Here is a 23,680-nt window from a genome sequence, read left to right on the forward strand (position 1 = left end):
CTGAAAGAATTATAGATGGGAGCATGGAAGTACAAGAAGGAATGAAGAAAAATAGCCTCAATAAATATAAAACTATTGATCATCTATGACTATAATCATAACACAGTCCTGTGGTATATAGAGTACATATAAAAGTAAACTATATGGCAATTGCAAAAAAAATTCTGAAGGGGTTTATAGATTTAAATATTTGCAAGCTTCTTGAAATCAGGAAACAACAGTTGCTGGAGAGGATGTGGAGAAATAGGAACACTTTTACACTGTTGGTGGGACTGTAAATTAGTTCAACCATTGTGGAAGTCAGTGTGGCGATTCCTCAGGGATCTAGAACTAGAAATACCATTTGACCCAGCCATCCCATTACTGGGTATATACCCAAAGGACTATAAATCATGCTGCTATAAAGACACATGCACACGTATGTTTATTGCGGCACTATTCACAATAGCAAAGAGTTGGAACCAACCCAAATGTCCAACAATGATAGACTGGATTAAGAAAATGTGGCACATATACACCATGGAATACTATGCAGCCATCAAAAATGATGAGTTCATGTCCTTTGTAGGGACATGGATGAAACTGGAAACCATCATTCTCAGTAAACTATCGCAAGGACAAAAAACCAAACACCGCATGTTCTCACTCATAGGTGGGAATTGAATAATGAGAACTCATGGACACAGGAAGGGGAACATCACACTCCGGGGACTGTTGTGGGGTTGGGGTAGGGGGGAGGGACAGCATTAGGAGATATACCTAATGCTAAATGACAAGTTAATGGGTGCAGGAAATCAACATGGCACATGGATACATACGTAACAAACCTGCACATTGTGCACATGTACCCTAAAACCTAAAGTATAATAATAATAAAAAAAAAAAGAACCAACTTAAAATATTCTGTATTAAACTAAGGACTCATTTGGTAATTTCTATTGAAAACTCCAAATAAATTATACAAAGAGATGAAACAAAAATGTTAGGAGAAAGGGAATAATAAAAATTATTGATTAATACAAAACAAAGCAGAAAAGACAGAGGAATAAAAAGCTAAATAACAAATTGAGCAAAAAGAAAACAAGTAGTATGAGAGATACAGTAAGGTCATAAAAAAGCCAAACTTCTGTTTTGGCAATTTTACAATACATATAGCTGACAAAGGACTCATGTCCATACTATATGAGGAATTCTTCCAATAGATATTAAAAAGATAATAAACTCAAAGAAATGTTCAAAAGTCTTGAACAGACACAAAAGAGGATACCAACTTTCCAAAAACATGAAAATGAGCTTAACTTTGAAATCCATCATGAAAAAGCCAATTGAAATCACCATATGATAGAACTACACACTCACAGATTGTCAAATACAAAAGAAAAAACCAGGTATTAACAAGGGTGTGGAAAAACTTAAACTGTCATACATGATAGGGAAGAAATATTCAATTGACATTGGATTACATAAGAAACTAGGCTCAAAAGCAGCAGGTAGTGAATATTTGAGTATCCTTTATTTCACTTCATAGTAAGACATATATCTAAGAATTATTTTCCTTATATCTTTGAACTATATATTGACTATGCAGATTTGGTGGTGATTTTTAATCTGTTATATTTAATTTATTTAGCATATTAGCTAAACTCTAGACAAATCTGAGTTCAATTTTAAGTTCCAATTTTTAATAGTTATATGACTGGAGGAACTTATTTTGTCTCTCTAAATCATGCTTTTGTTATCTTTAAAATGAAGATAATATTATACATCTCTCATTAAGAAGAATAACAGAGATAGTACATATAAAGTGTCCATGCCTATCTACTAAATGACATCTGTTGTCAGATGAGATTCCAAAGGGGGGGTTACTAAGTGGTGCTTTCCATGACTGCAGTAAAGAACAGATTCTGAGCAGAGAGATCACACCAAGGTGCTCACATGAGAGATAGAGAGCTACAGCAGCAAGGTCAAGGGAGGATTTTACAGAATGGTTTCCATAGAAATGATATTTTCATGGAAATCAAGTAAAGTTTTCAAGGCTATATTTAAGCAGGACTTCCAGCAAATAAAGAGTCAGAGAAAAAAATAACTATTTTCAAGAGGAGGCATTTCAGATGAAAAAACAGTGGGAAAAGAATAAATTAATAAAGAAAGAGGGTGCAGGCCAACTGGAAAAATTCCCTTAAATATACTGGTTAGTGTTGTCACTAATTCCTCTGAAAGAGGAACTAAAGATGAGATCAGAGCTACTTCTTACTTTTCAGAACTCCTTCAATGAAGCTACACATGATTAGTGTTGTCACTAATTCCTCATAAAGAGGAACTAAAGATGAGATCAGAGCTACTGCTTACCTTTCAGAACTCCTTCAATGAAGCTACACATAGTAATAAGTATACAAACATAGAATAGACCGTGGAAGGACACATGATCCCCAAATCTCAAGAGAGAAAATAAATCTGTTTTCTTCAGAAACTAGATAGAACTGTTAAAATATGAAATTAGCTACAAATTTGAAATTGTGAGCCATAAGTGACAATGCTATTGTTTCCCACATATTTTGCCATAAAAAATGAAAACAAAGGAAATGAGTAAGCATTTGAGGATTTGGTCAGAGTTAGAAGGATCTGAAGTGGGAGAGAAGCAAACATACTCTCACACTATGTTGCAATGATTTCTGGATTTCATTGATGGGTGTGTTATCCCACACTCCAGCATTCCTCCCCTCCTCTTCTACCCAAATAGGAACTGATATGAGATTGCTGAGTTCTTGTTTTATGAAGCAATTACATTTAAAAACAAGCACAAACCACCATTGACTATCTCCATCATTTCCCAAAAGAACAAACTGATACCAGAAACATAGGATGAACATGACCTCAGAGGGAGGAATCTTTATGAATAGCTCACTAAATTGTTTCTGTTTTTATCATTTTGTTGCTGGTATGTGACAACCTCTTTGTGGACTAGAATTGGGTAATGGACCAGGATTTCAAGCCCACTGCCCCACTGAATTCTGGTGTTCCAGCACCATGGGTAAAGGCACCTATACCACCAACTAACAAAAACTTATCAGAGCAAGTATTCACTCTAGTAAGATTTTAGATAATTTATTACTATTTATGTCATTCAAAAATTTGAACAATGTTTCATGTTCAATTTGCATTTTCCTCCAATGCAAATGCATATGGGTTTCTTATAACACAATGCGGGATAAGTCAGTTCCAAAAAAAATCCTTCATCAATTTTTACAAACTTTATCTTTTGCAGGCACAGATGTTTGATAGATAGATGATATAGATATAGATAGATAAAGTATATGCTGGCTCTACCTGGTTATTTCAAGATTCTTTTTGGACATGTTACAAATAATATTAACCCAAGCCCTTATTTTAAACCCTTAGTTATCATAACACTTATAATTTTCAATTGCAATTTTTGTTGGCATTACTATCTCCCTTCCAAGATAGTAAACCTTTGAGGGCAAGAACTAGCTTTCTCCATCTTTGTATCCTTACAACTAAAGCAAAATTTGGTACATTCTTAGCCTCTTATAAGTATTTGTTGAATGTTTGAATGAATGGCTCTACATAGGTTATGTTTCCTGAAACATCACAATTATATATAGCAAATCCCTGGTACTATTTTATGGTTTACTGATGGAAGTAGCAACTCGATCTGTCCTTCAACACTCATTTATTCATTCTTTGTACATATATGAAACCGTTACTATGTGCTTCCACTGTGCTAACTACTCTGGATAATAGAAATGAGCAGAATGTAGTCACTGCATTCAAGGATGTCAGAAATAGTTCCATTCTGGAGCTCATGTGATGTTTTTAGCACAATGCCTACGGAAATACATTCAATTTTTTGAATGATACAAATAGAAATGATCTACTCACATAAAATATCACTAAATACTTGCTCTGATATGTTTTTCCTAATGAGACTAAAACCTGTTTATCACCATAAGTGGCAATATCCACTCTAATTAGGTAAGAGTCCTCCCTTGTAACATATTACAGCCACTATCACCATGACATTGTTTACTTAAATTGGAGGCTTAGCCTTATTCATTTTAAATGAAACAATAAATCTGCTTACTATTGCAAGTCTTGTTGTATTTGCTGTTCTCCTGTGGAAACCCTTCCAGTCGGCACTGAAAACGATGCTGCCAAAATTCTTGAAACCAAGGGTTTCGGTGGTTTGTTTCTGGCCGGAGCTTCAGATAATAATCATCAAACCACTTGACATCGGGAGATTGGAGCTTGATTGTGATGCCACCAACAGCTTCTCGCTGATATCCATCTGTCACATCATACCTGTCAGCCCAGCCATCACTGTGGGGAAATAAAAAAACTCTCAGCTTAGAGCAGATATCTCCTAAGCAAATGAGTCCATTTTCTTTCCTTTTGACAAGATTAGTCATTAAATGGATACCTCAGGCCACATGATGGTCCTATATTACACCGATGTGATTATTGATATAGAAGCTTGTTAGAATAAAAAGTGCAATAACACCATGGAAACTCTGGGCCTAAGAGTGCTAAAAGGCACTAGCCTCACTTACCTTAAACTGCAGAAAATAACCTGGAGATTCTGGCACAATTTTACTGGTTGCAAAATATAGTATATACATGGAAGCTGCATAATATCATCATTCACATTTTTAATGGACATTTAATAGCCAGGTAAAGTTAACTTTAAATACATTATTTTCTTTGGCTTTAATAATAATAATTACAATGATCATAAAATAAGAATCAAAAATATCCTCCAACATACCTAATATTAATTTAATCATCCTGTGACACAACATTTTTGTTCAAATTTTACAAGTGAATAATAGGTTTAAAAAACCGTTTGCTGATTATGGTTACTGTATTAAATGTTGATTTGCCAAGCCTCAAACTGAAATCTTTTTAGTCCATAGTCCATACACTCTTTTCTATCCCATGGAATCTCTAAAATATATTAAAAATCTACATCTGAAATCACATTTTATATTAGAGTGCCCAAAAGAACTTCTGAACAATGTGCCATCAAAAGTGGTGAAGGGATCGTACTCCTCAACATAACTATCATTCTATGCACTGCTCACTCAAAGTTATTTAGGAATTTTAAGATAAAAGGATTTGAAATCAGAGGGCTCATATTATAATGCTAGAGGAGAGTATAACAGAATAAGAAAAAGTCTTCTACAATGATTTGGAAAATACATGAAACATTGTATTGGAAATAAAAATAAAAGGCATGAAAAGATGTTTGGGTGTACAATTTGGGTACACCCTAGGGCATCTAAGGGAGAAGGAAAGTGACTTGTCCCTCTTCACTGCCATTGGTATATACACAGTTTGTGCTGTATGTCTGCTGGAACCCAGTGGTACTGTCTTTCCCTGGAAGAAGTGCAAGCCCTTGTTAAGGAAGTATGGGGAAAGGGAAAATGTGACTAAATTACAAGTAACCTCAAAGAGAGAAAAGAAGGAATATAGAGAGATTTAAGGGGAAGAACAGACTAGAGCCTCCTAAATGCAAAGCAGAAAAAGTGTTAGGAGGTGAGCTGGGGGTAGGGGCAGTGTGTAGTGGGAAGAGGATGTGGCAAGAGATTTACACTACCAATCACTGCTTACCTCAGTGCTATTCAAATATTTCCATTATAACAGAATGTTTGTTTTTACTTTCCTTTCAATGCATTTTTGCCCTTAACATTTTTTTTTCTATGCAGAAAGCATGGTCCAATATTTTGCATAAAAAATCAGTGCCAAGAAAGTATTATGTAAGTAATTAATTTAAATTATACAGAAAGCATGCACTTTTTTCAGTATGCTCAGCTGTACCAACTTTGATATAAATATTGATAATTGGGAGTTATTCCAAAGGTCATATATTACTTGTGAAGATATCATAAGGGCTTGAGATGACTTGAGATATTAGCTAGGGCATCATTGGGTGGAGAGAAGGGAAAAAATAAACAAAAAGAACACTTTTTCTCTAAGTCCTCCATCACAAAAAGATATTTCATTAAAAATTACCTATAGTGAAATTTCAAAAACTTTTGTGGCAGATCAAGAAAAAAAAAGTAGTAATGTAGTATGTTTTGTCCCAATGTTGAATTTGGTTACTTCACACATTATCTTCCCTCAACTTTCCCATTTTCAGCTCCAGAAGATTTTATTTAAAGCTGACAAGTTGAAATGAAGTGGGCTTGTTTGCCTCATTTTCTCCTCTGTTTTGGAGGGTTTATTATATCACTGAGATGAGAGTGTGGGTCTCATTGGCACTGGAGGAGCTGCATGGGCGTGTTGCAAATGGGACAGGAAGCTCTGTTTGTCAAGCAGAGCCCCATTCTCTAAGGAAGTGGGAATTTAAATTGCTCCTTTTGTTAACATTAGCTCACTCTTATGTAACACTATGATTATGAATATTACATAAGAAATGTAAGATTATAATGGCTCCAATTTATCCTTCACAGTTCATTCATTGAATTTAACAGGGATTGTAAAAAGTTTGTCTTGATAAACTTTTTTGCAGGTGATATTTCCATAAAAGAAAACTGTCAGGATGAGAGTGATAATTTACTCATCTCTCATCATGTACTTTCTCTGTTTTTTTTTTTTTTTGAGGTATATATCTTTCCTGTAAGTTTAATAACTTAGAAAACTATGATGTTTTATTATTAGTCTTATAAGTTAGAGTTGTGAGTTTAAAATAATTTTTGTTTCAGATGTTTCCAATTAACAGCACAATATAAATCATAAAGGAGATAATGTGGAAACAGAAAATTGCAGTATCTATGTGACAAAACAGGGTCATTCTATTTAAATTTTTTGATAATATCTGCTATGTTAATCCCAAAAAGACAACTTAACACTGGCTAAATTAGAGGGTGCTGTATTGACTTTAGCTTATTAAATATTAACATTTTAATATAAATATGCTTTTAAGATTTGCATTAAGATGATAGGGCATCTCTAAGTATGATGCAATAGATTCAGTAGTAAAATGAAATGCTAAGAAAAAACCTTTCTGCCACCTAATGCTTTCTATTACTTTGGTAGAGTGGACCTTCAATATTCTTGTACTACTTAAATTTTTGGGTGACATGTATTTTACCAAAGCAAGAGAAAACAAAGGGATAAACATAGGGAAGGAAACTAACATTTACTAAAACTCTACCACATTTAAGACACTTTGCTAGATTTATTATTTATCCATCCATCCAATATCTTCCTCTTCTCACTGGTGGGCAAAACTCATAATCCATTTTATTCTTTTCTTTTCAGTTGTTTGGATATACAGTTGATCATCATTATTTACAGATTCTGCATTTACAAATTTAGCTACTAGCTGAAGTTTATTTGCAATACCAGAATCAATATTGGTGGCATTTTTGCAGTCATTCATGGGCATGCAGAGAGTGGTACACATTTGAGACTACTGAAGTGCATGTCCCCATCTGAGGTTGAAAAAGGTGACCCTCTGCTTTCTTGTTTCAGTTCTCATACTACAAACTTTCAGTATCTATTTAGTGCCATCTTTTGCATGTTCGTGTTTTTTATTGGTGATTTTGCTGTTTAACTTGGCCTCCAAGAATAAAGCTGATGTGTTATCTAGTGTTTCTAAGCACAAGATGGCTGTAATATACATAGAAAATACAGTCAGCCCTTCATAACTGTGGGTTCCATATTCACAGATTTCATCAATAATTAATTGAAAATATTTGGAAAAATAATAATACAAATAAAAAACAAGACAGTATAATGACTATTTATATAAGATGTATGTTATATTAGGGATAATAATCTAGAGATGATTTAAAGTATAATGGAGGATGTGTATAGGTTACATGTAAAAACTAAGCTACCTGATATAAGAGACCTGAGCGTCTTTAGATTTTGGTATTGGTGGGGTGAGGGGAGGAAGTGTCCTGGAGCCAATGCTCTGCAAATATCAAGGGACTAGGGATAACTGAATATAGACAATACATATGTTAAATAAGTTGCATGAATAAAGTGCTGTTGTTGCAAGTTCAGTGTTAGTGAGTCAACAATATATAATAAATAAGGTGTCTTTAAACAAGAACACACAGAAAACAAGGTTATGCTTTGACTAGTTGACGAACACATTGTGACTAAAGGCTCACAGCAACCTAAGCTTGTATTTCCTCCAGGAGTAATGGTGATTATTCACTAATTTACTGTTTGCTGCATGTTTATAGAACATTCTGTGAATGATAAGAATTGGCTGTAATTACATATAGTCTTAATCTAGATGTTGTTTTAGTCAGGTTTGTAGCCTTTCTTTGGCTATGGAAGCAGAATAACTTGGACATTTAAAATAGAAAAAGCATTCTTAACTTACTTAGCTTGGCTTAACTAAAGGAGGATTCTTTATACATATGTACTGGATTCTCAAAACACCTCACTAGCAGATACTTAGATCCTTTAAATATTCCCTGCAGACATCTTAAGGACATGCTAATCTAGAGAGAATTTACTTTCACTTTCTTCCCAAGATTGCATTACCAAAATTATACTCTCTTTCTCTACAATCTACTCTTCCTCTTTCTCCTTTCAACTCTAATTCCTATATTTCTCATAATGAGAAACTCATGAAAGGTTAATTTTTCTTTCTTTTCAACAGACAGTTCTGGTTTAAAACAAAATTGACTCCTGAATTACCCTGCTATTTTTTCCTAGGTCTCTATAACCTTCCTTCTTTTCTTCGACATTTATTAAATATCTACCCATCTTAGACTAAATTATGTCACAATCAATAGTCCCAGTATCTCACTGGTATAGAACAGAGGTTTATTTCAGCCTTTATATTCACTGCAGATGGCCTAGAACTCTGTTCTATGTCATATTCATTTTGAGTTTGAAGTCTAAAAGAATAGTCTGTTTCTGGGACATACTAATCTTATAAAGCAGGAGTCCCCAAACCCCAGGTTTCAGACCAGTACCTGTCCGTGGCCTGTTAGGAACCTGGCTGCACAGCAGGAGGTGAGCCCTGGCTGAGTGAGCATTACCTCCTGAGCTCTGTCACCTGTTAGATCTAATGCAGAGGCATTAGACTCTCATAGGATGGTGAATCCTATCTTGAACTGTACACGTGAGGGAGCTAGGTTGTGCGCTCCTTGTGAGATGGAACGGTTTCATCCATGAAACCAGTCCCTGGTGCCAAAAACATTGGGGACCACTGTTGTAGAAGGAAAAACAGATGATAGGGGAATCATACAATGGTTCTTAAGATTCTCCTTAAAAGTGGCACATGTTATTTCTGCTCACGTTTCACTGACTGAACAAATCACATGGCTAAACCTGACCTGAATGGGACAGACATCCATGGTTTTTCCCATGGAGAGGAGCAGTGTATATTTTGAAGAAAATGCAATTGACAGCATCACTATGTGTTGAAATTGTATTGAAACTGAGAAAAAAGGGAGGAGTGGAGCCAAGATGGCCGAATAGGAACAGCTCCGGTCTACAGCTCCCAGCATGAGCGATGCAGAAGACGGGTGATTTCTGCATTTCCATCTGAGGTACCGGGTTCATCCCACTAGGGAGTGCCAAACAGTGGGTGCAGGACAGTTGGTGCAGCGCACTGTGCACGAGCCGAAGCAGGGCGAAGCATTGCCTCACTCGGGAAGTGCAAGGGGTCAGGGAGTTCCCTTTTCTAGTCAAAGAAAGGGGTAACAGATGGCACCTGGAAAATCAGGTCACTCCCACCCTAATACTGCGCTTTTCCAATGGGCTTGGAAAACGGCACACCAGGAGATTGTGTCCCGCACCTGGCTCGGAGGGTCCTACACCCGCAGAGTCTCGCTGATTGCTAGCACAGCAGTCTGAGGTCAAGCTGCAAGGTGGCAGCAAGGCTGGGGGAGGGGGGCCTGCCATTGCCCAGGCTTGCTTAGGTAAACAAAGCAGCCAGGAAGCTTGAACTGGGTGGAGCCCACCACAGCTCAAGGAGGCCTGCCTGCCTCTGTAGGCTCCACCTATAGGGGCAGGGCACAGGCAAAGAAAAAGACAGCAGGAACCTCTGCAGACTTAAATGTCCCCATCTGACAGCTTTGAAGAGTAGTGGTTCTCTCGGCACACAGCTGGAGATCTGAGAACGGACAGACTGCCTCCTAAAGTGGGTCCCTCACCCCTGAGCAGCCTAACTGGGAGGCACTCCCCCAGTAGGGACAGACTGACACCTCACTTGGTCAGGTACTCCTCTGAGACAAAACTTCTAGAGGAACGATCAGTCAGCTGAATTTGCAGTCTCATGAAAATCTGCTGTTCTGCAGCCACTGCTGCTGACACCCAGCAAAACAGGGTCTGGGGTGGACCTCTAGCAAACTCCAACAGACCTGCAGCTGAGGGTCCTGTCTGTTAGAAGGAAAACTAAAAAACAGAAAGTTCACCCACAGCAAAAACCCATCTGTACATCACCATCATCAAAGACCAAAAGTAGAAAAACCTACAAAGATGGGGAGAAAACAGAGCAGAAAAACTGGAAACTCTAAAAAGCAGAGCACCTCTCCTCCTCCAAAGGAACGCAGTTCCTCACCAGCAATGGAACAAAGCTGGATGGAGAATCACTTTGACGAGTTGAGAGAAGAGGGCTTCAGACGATCAAACTACTCAGAGCTACGGGAGGAAATTCAAGCCAATGGCAAAGAAGTTAAAAACTTTGAAAAAAAATAGATGAATGTATAACTAAGATAACCAATGCAGAGAAGGGCTTAAAGGAGCTGATGGAGCTGAAAGCCAAGTTTCGAGAACTACGTGAAGATTGCAGAAGCCTCGGTAGCTGACGCGATCAACTGGAAGAAAGAGTATCAGCAATGGAAGATGAAATGAATGAAATGAAGCGAGAAGGGAAGTTTAGAGAAAAAAGAATAAAAAGAAACGAACAAAGCCTCCAAGAAATATGGGACTATGTGAATAGACCAAACCTACGTCTGAATGATGTACCTGAAAGTGAAGGCGAGAATGGAACCAAGTTGGAAAACACTCTGCAGATTATTATCCAGGAGAACTTCCCCAATCTAGCAAGGCAGGCCAACATTCAGATTCAGGAAATACAGAGAACGTCACAAAGATACTCCTCGAGAAGAGCAACTCCAAGACACATAATTGTCAGATTCACCAAAGTTGAAATGAAGGAAAAAATGTTAAGGGCGGCCAGAGACAAAGGTCGGGTTACCCACAAAGGGAAGGCCATCAGACTAACAGCTGATCTCTCGGCAGAAACTCTACAAGCCAGAAGAGAGTGGGGGCCGATATTCAACATTCTTAAAGAAAAGAATTTTCAACCCAGAATCTCATATCCAGTCAAACTAAGCTTCATAAGTGAAGGAGAAATAAAATACTTTACAGACAAGTAAATGCTGAGTGATTTTGTCACCACCAGGCCTGCCCTAAAAGAGCTCCTGAAGGAAGCACTAAACATGGAAAGGAACAACCGGTACCAGCCACTGCAAAAACATGCCAAATTGTAAAGACCATCGAGGCTAGGAAGAAAGTGCATCAACTAACGAGCAAAATAACCAACTAACATCATAATGACAGGATCAAATTAACACATAACAATATTAACTTTAAATGTAAATAAGCTAAATGCTCCAATTAAAAGACGCAGACTGGCAAATTGGATAAGGAGTCAAGACCCATCTGTGTGCTGTATTCAGGAAACCCATCTGATGTGCAGAGACACACATAGACTCAGAATAAAGGGATGGAGGAAGATCTACCAAGCAAATGGAAAACAAAAAAAGGCAGGGGTTGCAATCCTAGTCTCTGATAAAATAGACTTTCAACCAACAAAGATCAAAAGAGACAAAGAAGGCCATTGCATAATGGTAAAGGGATAAATTCAACGAGAAGAGCTAACTATCCTAAATATATATGCACCCAACACAGGAGCACCCAGATTCATAAAGCAAGTCCTGAGTGACCTACAAAGAGACTTAAACTCCCACACAATAATAATGGGAGATTTTAACACCCCACTGTCAACATTAGACAGATCAACGAGACAGAAAGTTAACAAGGATACCCAGGAATTGAACTCAGCTCTGCACCAAGTGGACCTAATAGACATCTAGAGAACTCTCCACCCCAAATCAACAGAATATACATTTTTTTCAGCACCACACCACACCTATTCCAAAATTGACCACATAGTTGGAAGTAAAGCTCTCCTCAGCAAATGTAAAAGAACAGAAATTAGAACAAACTGTCTCTCAGACAACAGTGCAATCAAACTAGAACTCAGGATTAAGAAACTCACTCAAAACCGCTCAACTACATGGAAACTGAACAACCTGCTCCTGAATGACTACTGGGTACATAACGAAATGAAGGCAGAAATAAAAATGTTCTTTGAAACCAATGAGGACAAAGACACAACATACCAGAATCTCTGGGACACATTCAAAGCAGTGTGTAGAGGGAAATTTATAGCACTAAATGCCCACAAGAGAAAGCAGGAAAGATACAAAATTGACACCCTAACATCACAATTAAAAGAACTAGAAAAGCAAGAGCAAACACATTCAAAACCTAGCAGAAGGCAAGAAATAACTAAAATCAGAGCAGAACTGAAGGAAATAGAGACACAAAAAACCCTTCAAAAAATTAATGAATCCAGGAGCTGGCTTTTTGAAAAGATCAACAAAATTGATAGACTGCTAGCAAGACTAATAATGAAGAAAAGAGAGAAGAATCAAATAGATGCAATAAAAAATGATAAAGGGGATATCAACACCGATCCCACAGAAATACAATCTACCATCAGAGAATACTACAAACACCTCTATGCAAATAAACTAGAAAATCTAGAAGAAATGAATAAATTCCTCGACAAATACACCCTCCCAAGACTAAACCAAGAAGAAGTTGAATCTCTGAATAGACCAATAACAGGCTCTGAAATTGTGGCAATAATCAATAGCTTACCAACCAAAAAGAGTCCAGGACTTGATGGATTCACAGCCGATTTCTACCAGAGGTACAAGGAGGAACTGGTACTATTCCTTCTGAAACTATTCCAATCGATAGAAAAAGAGGCAATCCTCCCTAACACATTTTATGAGGCCAGCATCATCCTGATGCCAAAGCCCGGCAGAGACACTACCAAAAAAGACAATTTCAGACCAATATCCTTGATGAACATTGATGCAAAAATCCTCAATAAAATACTGGCAAACCGAATCCAGCAGCACATCAAAAACTTATCCGCCATGATCAAGTGGGCTTCATCCCTGGGATGCAAGGCTGGTTCAACATATGCAAATCAATAAATATAATCCAGCATATAAACAGAACCAAGAAAAAAACCACATGATTATCTCAATAGATGCAGAAAAGGCCTTTGACAAAATTTAACAACCTTCATGCTAAAAACTCTCAATAAATTAGGTATTGATGGGACGTATCTCAAAATAATAAGAGCTATCTATGACAAACCCACAGCCAATATCATACTGAATGGGCAAAAACTGGAAGCATTCCCTTTGAAAACTGGCACAAGACAGGGATGCCCTCTCTCACCACTCCTATTCAACATAGTGCTGGAAGTTCTGGCCAGGGCAATCAGGCAGGAGAAGGAAATAAAGGGTATTCAATTAGGAAAAGAGGAAATCAAATTATCCCTGTTTGCAGATGATATGATTGTATATCTAGAAAACCCCATCGTCTCAGCCCAAAATCTCCTTAAGCTGATAAGCAACTTCAGCAAACTCTCAGGATACAAAATCAATGTACAAAAATCACAAGCATTCTTGTACACCAATCACAGACAAACAGAGAGCCAAATCATGAGTGAACTCCCATTCACAATTGCTTCAAAGAGAATAAAATACCTAGGAATCCAACTTACAAGGGATGTGAAGGACCTCTTCAAGGAGAACTACAAACCACTGCTCAATGAAATAAAAGAGGATACAAACAAATGGAAGAACATTCCATGCTCATGGGTTGGAAGAATCAATATTGTGAAAATGGCCATACTGCCCAAGGTAATTTATAGATTCAATGCCATCCCCACCAAGCTACCAATGACTTTCTTCACAGAATTGGAAAAAACTAAAGTTCATATAGAACCAAAAAAGAGCCCACATCACCAAGTCAATCCTAAGCCAAAAGAACAAAGCTGGAGGCATCACGCTACCTGACTTCAAACTATACTACAAGGCTACAGTAACCAAAACAGCATGGTACTGGTACCACAACAGAGATATAGATCAATGGATCAGAACAGAGCCCTCAGAAATAATTCCACATATCTACCACCATCTCATCTTTGACAAACCTGACAAAAACAAGCAATGGGAAAAGGATTCCCTATTTAATAAATGGTGCTGGGGAAACTGGCTAGCCATATGTAGAAAGCTGAAACTGGATCCCTTCCTTACACCTTATACAAAAATTAATTCAAGATGGATTAAAGACTTACATGTTAGACCTAAAACCATAAAAACCCTATAAGAAAACCTAGGCAATACCATTCAGGTCATAGGCATGGGCAAGGATTTCATGTCTAAAACACCAAAAGCAATGGCAACAAAAGCTAAAATTGACAAATGGGATCTAATTAAACTAAAGAGCTTCTGCACAGCAAAAGAAACTACCATCAGAGTGAACAGGCAACCTACAAATTGGGAGAAAATTTTCGCAACCTACTCATCTCATAAATGGCTAATATCCAGAATCTACGATGAACTCAAACAAATTTACAAGAAAAAAACAAACAACCCCATCAGAAAGTGGTCGAAGGACACGAACAGACACTTCTCAAAAGAAGACATTTATGCATCCAAAAAACACATGTAAAAATGCTCATCATCACTGGCCATCAGAGAAATGCAAATCAAAACCACAATGAGATGGCATCTCACACCAGTTATAATGGCAATCATTAAAAAGTCAGGAAACAACAGGTGCTGGAGAGGATGTGGAGAAATAGGAACACTTTTACACTGTTGGTGGGACTGTAAACTAGTTCAACCATTGTGGAAGTCAGTGTGGCGATTCCTCAGGGATCTAGAACTAGAAATACCATTTGACCCAGCCATCCCGTTACTGGGTATATACCCAAAGGACTATAAATCATGCTGCTATGAAGACACATGCATACGTATGTTTATTGTGGCACTATTCACAATAGCAAAGAGTTGGAACCAACCCAAATGTCCAACAATGATAGACTGGATTAAGAAAATGTGGCACATATACACCATGGAATACTATGCAGCCATCAAAAATGATGAGTTCATGTCCTTTGTAGGGACATGGATGAAACTGGAAACCATCATTCTCAGTAAACTATCGCAAGGACAAAAAACCAAACACCGCATGTTCTCACTCATAGGTGGGAATTGAACAATGAGAACACATGGACACAGGAAGGGGAACATCTCACTCCGGGGACTGTTGTGGGGTGGGGGTAGTGGGGAGGGACAGCATTAGGAGATATACCTAATGCTAAATGACGAGTTAATGGGTGCAGCACACCAACATGGCACATGGATACATATGTAACAAACCTGCACATTGTGCACATGTACCCTAAGACTTCAAGTATAATGATAAAAAAAAGAAAAAGAAAAGAAACTGAGAAAAAACGTGAGTTAAATAGGTTTTAGGGAATCTGCTCCAGCAGTTCACAAGTCTAGTGGAGGGATGAGAAAGGAGGACAGACATAAATAATTGACCACATACAAATTATTATTATGGGCATGTCCTAAATGCAGTGGGAAAGCAGATCAATAAATAATTGACCAACACTTCTTAGGGAGATAAGAGTTGAACTAAGTTTGAAAAGTATGGATAATAGAGTGATACCAGCATTTTGAAATATTGTTTTCTATACATTGAAAAAAAATTGTTAATCAAGGAATAGTGAATATGGAGCATTGCAGCTATACAGGATGCACAGGTCAGAGAAGTAATGAGAGGGTGAGCTGAAGAGAATCAGTTGTGAGTGTTCTTTTGTGCTATCCTGAAGTTTTCCAACTTTGTCATACAGGTAGTGGGGAGCCAGTGATGGCTTTTAAAGTGGGAAATGGTACAAAGACATGATGAGAAGTAGATTAACTCTGCTAAAAGCTTACATGACAGATTAGAGCTGTTGGAGATGAAGGTTAGGGAATCAAGTTAGAAAATATGTTGCAATGGTCAAGGAAGCCAATGGAGAATTGAATTGAGGGAGTGGCAGTAAGAATGAAGAGCCCTATTTATAAGGAGTCTTAACGTAGAACCTCTAAACTTGTGGGGCATAGAAGGTAAAGGAGCATTTTAATGATTTGTGGGAGGAGAATAACAACACTGCATGTAGCTCCATGTCCTAGGCTGGACAGCATTGGAAGAGAACAGGTTTTGTGTGAAAAAGGAATAAAACGAATATGAGTTGGGATCTGTGATGTTCAGATTTATCTTTATATGATCTCTCACATTTCTTTTTCTCCTGGATTTCTACATATTCTCTCCATATGCAGCTGGTTTGAATGTTAAAAATGCAAGTTAACAATGTTCTTACCAGTGGTTCCAGTACGATATTAACCTACTCTATTGTATTATTGTATATATGTTTTTGTTTGCTGTGCAATAGCTGTTGGCACTCAAAAATATGAGAAAAAAATGGTAATTATACATCTGTAAAGATTTATACCTTACACCATTGTATGCTTATACTAAAAGTATTTTAACGTTATTATTTCTATCATTCATTATATTAAATTTATGAAATAAAAGCAGACCAATAGTTATAGTTATAGCTATAAAATAATTATGATAGGATTTAACAACCAATAGGCTGAATATCACAATCTATTTTTGCTAGAATGTGAATCCTCTTGAGTGCTATATGCTAACAGGAATATATAAAAATAAATCTTAGACAATTATAAAGAAAAAAGTCTGAGGATTATGGAATGTTAGGGCAGCGATGCCAAATAATTTAAAAATCTATCTCCCTTAATGAAATCTAAATCCATAAAATGAAGACAATATAATTTTTTCTTTCTTTCTTCATTTCTTATCAATATATGTTATAAGTTATTGCTATGGAAAACAGAAAAATATACGTAACCCTGAAAATTGCATTCAGTGATCCTTTAGTAACAGTCTCAATGTTTTATTCATTTCAATTTATTAATTCACTAAACATTTGAATGCCTCCTCTGTGCCAAACACTGGTAAGTTCCAGGCCATGCCCTCAAGGAGTCAACAGTCCATTAGGCATGACCTGCCTGAATGGGCATTGCCAGCTTCCAGTCCATTGGGTTTTTCTTATTTATCCTTCAGATTAAACATTCCCTTTCCATTTTACTCAATCTTTCCATAAACAGTAGAAATCATTAGATTTCCAGTCACTGAATTATCATTTACTGAAAATCACATTCCTTTCTTGCCTCCCTAAGATTATTCTCTGATCACCTCAATTAGTATTCTGGATATTTCCAAGTTCTTAATTCTTACATTTATAATCTCTTGATTTATTTATATGGAAGACTAATTATATACAATGGGCATGGATTTTCACTAGAACTCTCAAATGGCAGCATGGTTATTTATTAATACTACAACTCCATGGAGATTTTAGGAAGGCATCCCATGGTGCTACCTGCCATAGGCAAACAACGTAAGTACATTGTGTACCAAAAGGAGCAATATCAATCTAAAAATGTTGGAATCTGAATGAATATTCCTAGAAGTTAGTGGTCAGTAAACTTGTGTCAGGAAATGTAACTATGTGTGGGGCACGCTAGGGCCACACAGTTATTCTTGCCCACTGAAATCATTAATTATGCTTATCGTGATGAAACTGGTACTGCTGAGACGAACCTCACACATTCTGTTCATTGGAGACATAGAACATTGATTCTTATTCCTTAGATATGTTATAGTTTCACACTCCTAAGCCTTTGAGTATGCTATTCCCTCTGCACAGAGTGCCATTCTTTTAACTTCTCACATGTTTTCTGATTTGATAAAATGTAATTCAAGCAGACAGATTTAGCTTGAATGCAACTTATCAAAAAGCTCCTCTGGGCTTAATGGTTCCTTCTGCTCTGCTTCTAAAATACAGTGACATTCATTGCTTTATTCACTGAACAAGTATTGTGTAACTAATATTCTAAATATGTGGATATAGTGGTGAAACTGGAAGGCAAGATTTCTGCTCTCATAGAGGTAACATGATGCTTTTAGTTTTGCAATTGTCATTGTATTAAAGATAGCTACATTTACTTTTGCTTCCCCAAAGTAGACTACAAATTTTATACTTTGCACATCTTTGTATCCTTAATGCTTATTATAATGCTCAGTACATACCAAATACTCGAGAAATGTTTAATATAACTTGTTTAAAAATTAGGTTTTAAAAGGAAAACTTCAAATAACAGATTTATTTTCAGATAACTATGTCTACTCATTTGTTAATTGAGAAAATAACACTGTCAAATGTGCCTTATAAATGATTCTGAAAGGCTGAATTCATTCCCCCGTGCAGAATGGTCCTCTTGTTATCTACCTGATGTTATTAAGGTTAATGAATGTATTCATTAGGCTGCATCTCAGTTTTTTTTTTTTTTTTCAAAATCTGTTTGCAACCCACATAATTATTATGGAAACTGCTGTTCTACCCACATGTAATCATCATCCTGCCAAATCTCTTACCAATAGATTTTAACAGATATTTTGGGATTTTAAAAAAATTCTAATAGTGGGAGTCTACGGACTACTTGGCTGTTTTCACATAATATTGCTCCCTGCACCCCCGGAAAGAGTAGGAAGTCTCAAATCTCTATACACTAGTGAAAATCAAGGAAAAATATTGAGACTCTATTTTATTTTATTTTATTTTTTAGATACAGTCTCACTGCGTTGCCCAGGATGGATTCAAACTCCTGGGCCCAGACTCTGGAGTAGCTAGGACTACAGGCCTTTGCCACTGTGCCTGGCTTTGAAATTTTAAATTAAGGTTCTTATGAATATACCCCAGCCAACGCTAATGAATTAATTCCAAAAAGAATCAAAATTTAGAATTGTTGAGAAAAAGATAATGTTATCAACTGAAAATCAACTTATTTCTGAAGTGTATAAGTCTCAATATTTCTCATTTCAAAGGATTCATAAAAAGTAAGTAGAGGTAGACTGGAGGAGTGATATCAGAACATTCAAAAGAAGAGAAAATTTCAGGAACTTGAAATTTGCCACCTGCATATTATAAGGTAATTTCCATTGTATGACTTTTTCTAAAGTTCTGCAGGCCTTAGAGATAATTATTAGCCCTAGTTTTTACATCTGAGGAAACTGGAGGATTAACTAGCCTTATAACTGAGGAAATCTGAGGGATTAAATAACTTACTCAAAACCCCATGGCAAATGTAGAGGGGATATAAACTCAGATCTTGCTAATTCCAAAACTCCAGCACATTTCATACTTCATAAACCTGCTAAGTAATGACATACAGAATTGACAGCAGAGAACTGTGTCTTGATGAATTTTATTTAAGAGACATGTATTGGAAAACAGGGATCAGATTGTATGTTGAAAATGTGTAGGTAAGATTCTAAAATGGCACCCAAGATCTCTGATCTTTGGGGTATACACACCTCTCTTGTTATTCAATCAAACACTCATCTAGATAAGTGCTTCTCTGGAAGGATTTTAAAGATGTATTTTAGGTTCCAAACAAGCTGACTTTAAAATAGGGATACTACCCTCTGTGAATCTGATCTAACTAGGTGAGTCCTGAAAGGGACTGGTGATTTCTGATTTAAAAAAAAAAAAAAGATTCAAATGAGACGGACTTGACATGAGAGAGCTGGAGGAGAATCTCCATCGTTGGCTTTCCTGATGGAGGGAGCTACAGGGAAAGGAATGCAGGTGGCCTCTCAGAAATGAGTATGGCCTCCAGCAAACAACCAGAATGGAGACTCAAGCCTACACCCACAGACCACCAAATTCAGCCAAAAACTTGAATGTATTTGGAAGCAGATTCTTCCACAAAGCCTCCAAAAAGAAATGCAGTTCACCAATACCCTGACTACAGCCTGTTTGACCCTGAGCAGAGAACCCAGTTGCCATATCCAGACTCCTGACATCCAGAAAGTATGAAATAATACATGCATTTTGCTTTCAGCTGCTAATTTTGTTATAATTTGTTTCACAGCAATATAAAGTTAATACTCACTTCCCAATTCTATTCTGCATGTCTTCAGTTGGAAGGCCAATGCCTGTTAATATTTGAAGAGATAAAATCTTAGGCAGTCTGACCTAATTCTGGGTGTGGTCAGTATAGACTGACTTACAAAGACATGGAGATTATAGAAAATAACAGATAGCAAGAGAAACCTATTGGAATAGTTGGAATATCCATCCTGTCTTGATTTTGGTCCTAGGATGGCAGGTATTATCTCCTCAGGTTTAATGTCTTGTGGCTCCAGGGATGCTTTCTCGTCACATGCATGCTCTAAAGAGGAGAAGCTGATAAATATCTTTATAAATAGATTGATTACGTTGTGTGTTACCCAATGTTTTGTTTCTCTCATCATATTATAGCCATTTGGAGAAATGCAAAAATTATGGCTATTGTATAAAATGTGCAACAATTTAGTAAGCAAAATGATCATTTCAACAGAGAAAACACTTTGAATGAGTTATTGTATCCATAGCTTTATATAACCTTTTCTGTTTTTTCATGAAGTTTCCTTTCTTAGGATGATCTTCCAGTTTTAATGCTATAAACCCTTATTCCACTGAATTGGACTAATTCTTTCTGTTAAGCTTGTAAACTTTTATCAGTGGGACTAGTGCTTAGAGTTTTCTGTTACATGACTGTGCTAGGATAACACCTTTTCAAAAATATTTCTTCTCTTCTTAATTGCCTCTTTTATGAAGGCCAAACAGCCTCTGAGAGCACAATCAAGGTGATTGCATGGTGCTAAGTGCAATATTAAATCAGTAATATTTTTATTGAACACCTAAGCAATAAGACAGGCTTCAAGATGATACCAATGAATATAAACCTCACCTCCCAGTTTGTTTTATTTCTTTTTATATCATAACAGGTCACTAGGGACTTCATAATTTCAAATCTATATTTTCCTCATACTTTCCTCAAACTTCCTGCATTATTTAACATTACTGATTCATTCAGTAAAATCTAACAAGTAACATTGTACTTGCTAAGTTCTTTGCAGAGTGCTGCATATGAGGAATAAAGAGAAGAAAAATTATTATTCCCTTCAACCTTAGAGTCAGGCAAATGAAAAAAATTACTTGAATGATAACTATGATAATGTATGTAGTGTTTTTTTCCTACCAAACATTGTCCTAAGCAATATATGCTTATGCTTATATTCTGCTAAGTATTGTATATACAGTTGGCCCTCCATATCCCTGGGTTCCACATGTGTGGAATCAATCAACCCAGATAAAAAAAAAATTGGAAAAAAATGGATGGTTGTATCTGTACTGAACATGTACAGACCTTTTTTCCCTTGTCATTATTCCCTAAACAATAGAGTATAGCAACTATTCACATAGTATTTTCTTTTCTTTTTTCTTTTTTTTTAAGATAGAATCTCACTTTGTTGCCCAGGCTGGAATGGAATGGCATGATCTTGGCTCACTGCAACTTCCGCCTCCTGGGTTCAAGCAATTTTCCTGCCTCAGCCTCCTCAGTAGCTGGGACTACAGGTGTGCACCACCACACCCAGCTAATTTTTGTATTTTTAGTTGTGACGGGGTTTCACCATGTTGGCCAGGCTGGTCTTGAACTCCTGACCTCAGGTGATCCACCTGCCTCGGCCTCCCAAAGTGCTGGGATTACAGGTGTGAGCCACAGTGCCCAGCCTCACATAGCATTTTCATTGTATTAGGTATTATAAGTAATTTAGGGATTATTTAAAGTATACAAGAGTATGTATGTAGGCTAAATGCAAATAGTATATGATAATGATTTGAGCTATTATAAAAGTGACTTGAGCATCCACGAATTTTAGAATCCACAGAGGGTCTTAGAAACAATCTCCCACAGATACTAAGGAAAGACTATATGTATGAAACTGAAGTACATAATTTTACATGTTCACATTCCACATGAGGAAACTGTAGCTTGCAAAGCAGCAAATTGCCCAGGGTCACACAATATTTAAACCCACTCTATCTAAATCTAGACATTAAAACTGAACTAGAACAATATATTAAATGTGATCTTTAATACAAATCTGTGTCCAAAGGTATATACATAAAAATGTAGATAGAAGAGATAATTTATTTACACACACACACACACACACACACACACACACACACATCCCTCTTGGAATTTCTTTCTTTTTTTTCCTTCTACCTGAATCGTCAAATAGAGAACTGCCTTAAACCATTAAATTAATATTCTGATAAAATGTCTATCTCTTTATTGTTCAGTATACTGTCATTGTTAGTAAGAGTCTCTATAATAACATGGAAATGACCAATTAAAAGATGCTTAAGAGACCTTGATTTCTGTACATAAACACAGAATGGACTCATTTCCATTCACATTTCACTTTGAGGCAACATGTTTTTCCTGGACAAAATATCCTCACGACACTCAGGGAAACCTATTGTGAACTTCTCACATTTATTTAATATGGTTTCCAAATAAAACTTATAGCTATAGAGGAAGAGTAAATAATCAAAAATTATACTGGGATTCAGATTAAGTTTTAAAAATAATCATTGTACAAGAAGTGACATAAAATTCAAAACCTAAGTTCCTGAAACAGATTAGGTATCATATGCCCAATAACTAATCCAAGTAGACTTAAATTTTAAGTCACATAATAGAAACTGAACAGCTACTTCCACATTTGCCTGTGATAGATTAGGCAAGCCCTCCTCTGAAGACAACTAAAAAGGCTGAATAATTTTTTTTAATTTGTTTAAGTTGTCAGAAAGCTATCTAGTCAGCCAGCACTGAGGGGGCCATGATCCTGGAGAGAAAAAAATGGACTGAGGAAAGACTTTCCCTTTGAAGTATGTGACAATTCATTGAAGTTGAACTCATTGATAAGAAGCTAAGAAGTTGGGACAGAAGCGCCAAGTGAGCTTTGAACATTTTTGAGTTCTGGGCTAATATTACATTTAAAATCTTATCAGTGAATATCTGTGAGGCAAGAGAAGCACAGATATCTGAAGCAGATATTATTTCCTCCCTTGAATCCTTTGTTAATTTGTAGGCATTTGCTGAAAATCTCAGAAGTGGCTAAGAGATTGGACAGATGAGAAGAGCTTTAGGCAGTTATATTGAATTGAAGAAAAAAAGAATTGTAATTGTTCATTAGTCCATTTCCTGTTGTTTATAAGAGAATGCCCACAACTAGATAATTTATAAAGAAAACAGGTTTATTCTACTTTTTATTCGGCAGGCTAAGAAGCTCAAGGGCATGCCTCTAGCTTCTGGTGAGGGCTTTTGTGCTGTATCACAACAAGGTGGAAAAGGAAGTGGACACATGCAAAGAGGGGAAACTTGAGAGGTGTTCTGACTTTATAATCACTCACTCTTCCGGGAACTAATCCATTCCCATGAGAATCAATCGAGTCTCTCAAGAGTGAGAACTCACTCAGGAGGAGAGAGGACCAACAAGCCATTGATGAGGGATCTGCCCTCATAACCCAAACATCTCCCACTAGGCCCCA

At 36.8% G+C, this 23,680-nt stretch overlaps 1 protein-coding gene across 5 annotated transcripts in view; it reads right to left on the reverse strand.

Annotated features, from left to right (window-relative positions):
- GRM5 (glutamate metabotropic receptor 5) overlaps nucleotides 1–23,680 on the reverse strand; it is a 582,464-nt gene that overhangs the window by 145,189 nt on the left and 413,595 nt on the right. For all 5 annotated transcript variants that reach the window (XR_010121538.1, XM_055283197.2, XM_055283195.2 and 2 more), the window contains exon 4: nucleotides 4,103–4,338. Coding sequence is in view for 4 of the 5 variants with exons in the window: in XM_055283197.2 (XP_055139172.1) it covers nucleotides 4,103–4,338 (236 nt within the window). In the remaining variant the exon portion in view is untranslated. The remainder of the gene's footprint in view (nucleotides 1–4,102; nucleotides 4,339–23,680) is intronic.

This window comes from Symphalangus syndactylus, chromosome 6, assembly GCF_028878055.3.
Source record: "Symphalangus syndactylus isolate Jambi chromosome 6, NHGRI_mSymSyn1-v2.1_pri, whole genome shotgun sequence".
Lineage (NCBI taxonomy): Eukaryota > Metazoa > Chordata > Mammalia > Primates > Hylobatidae > Symphalangus > Symphalangus syndactylus.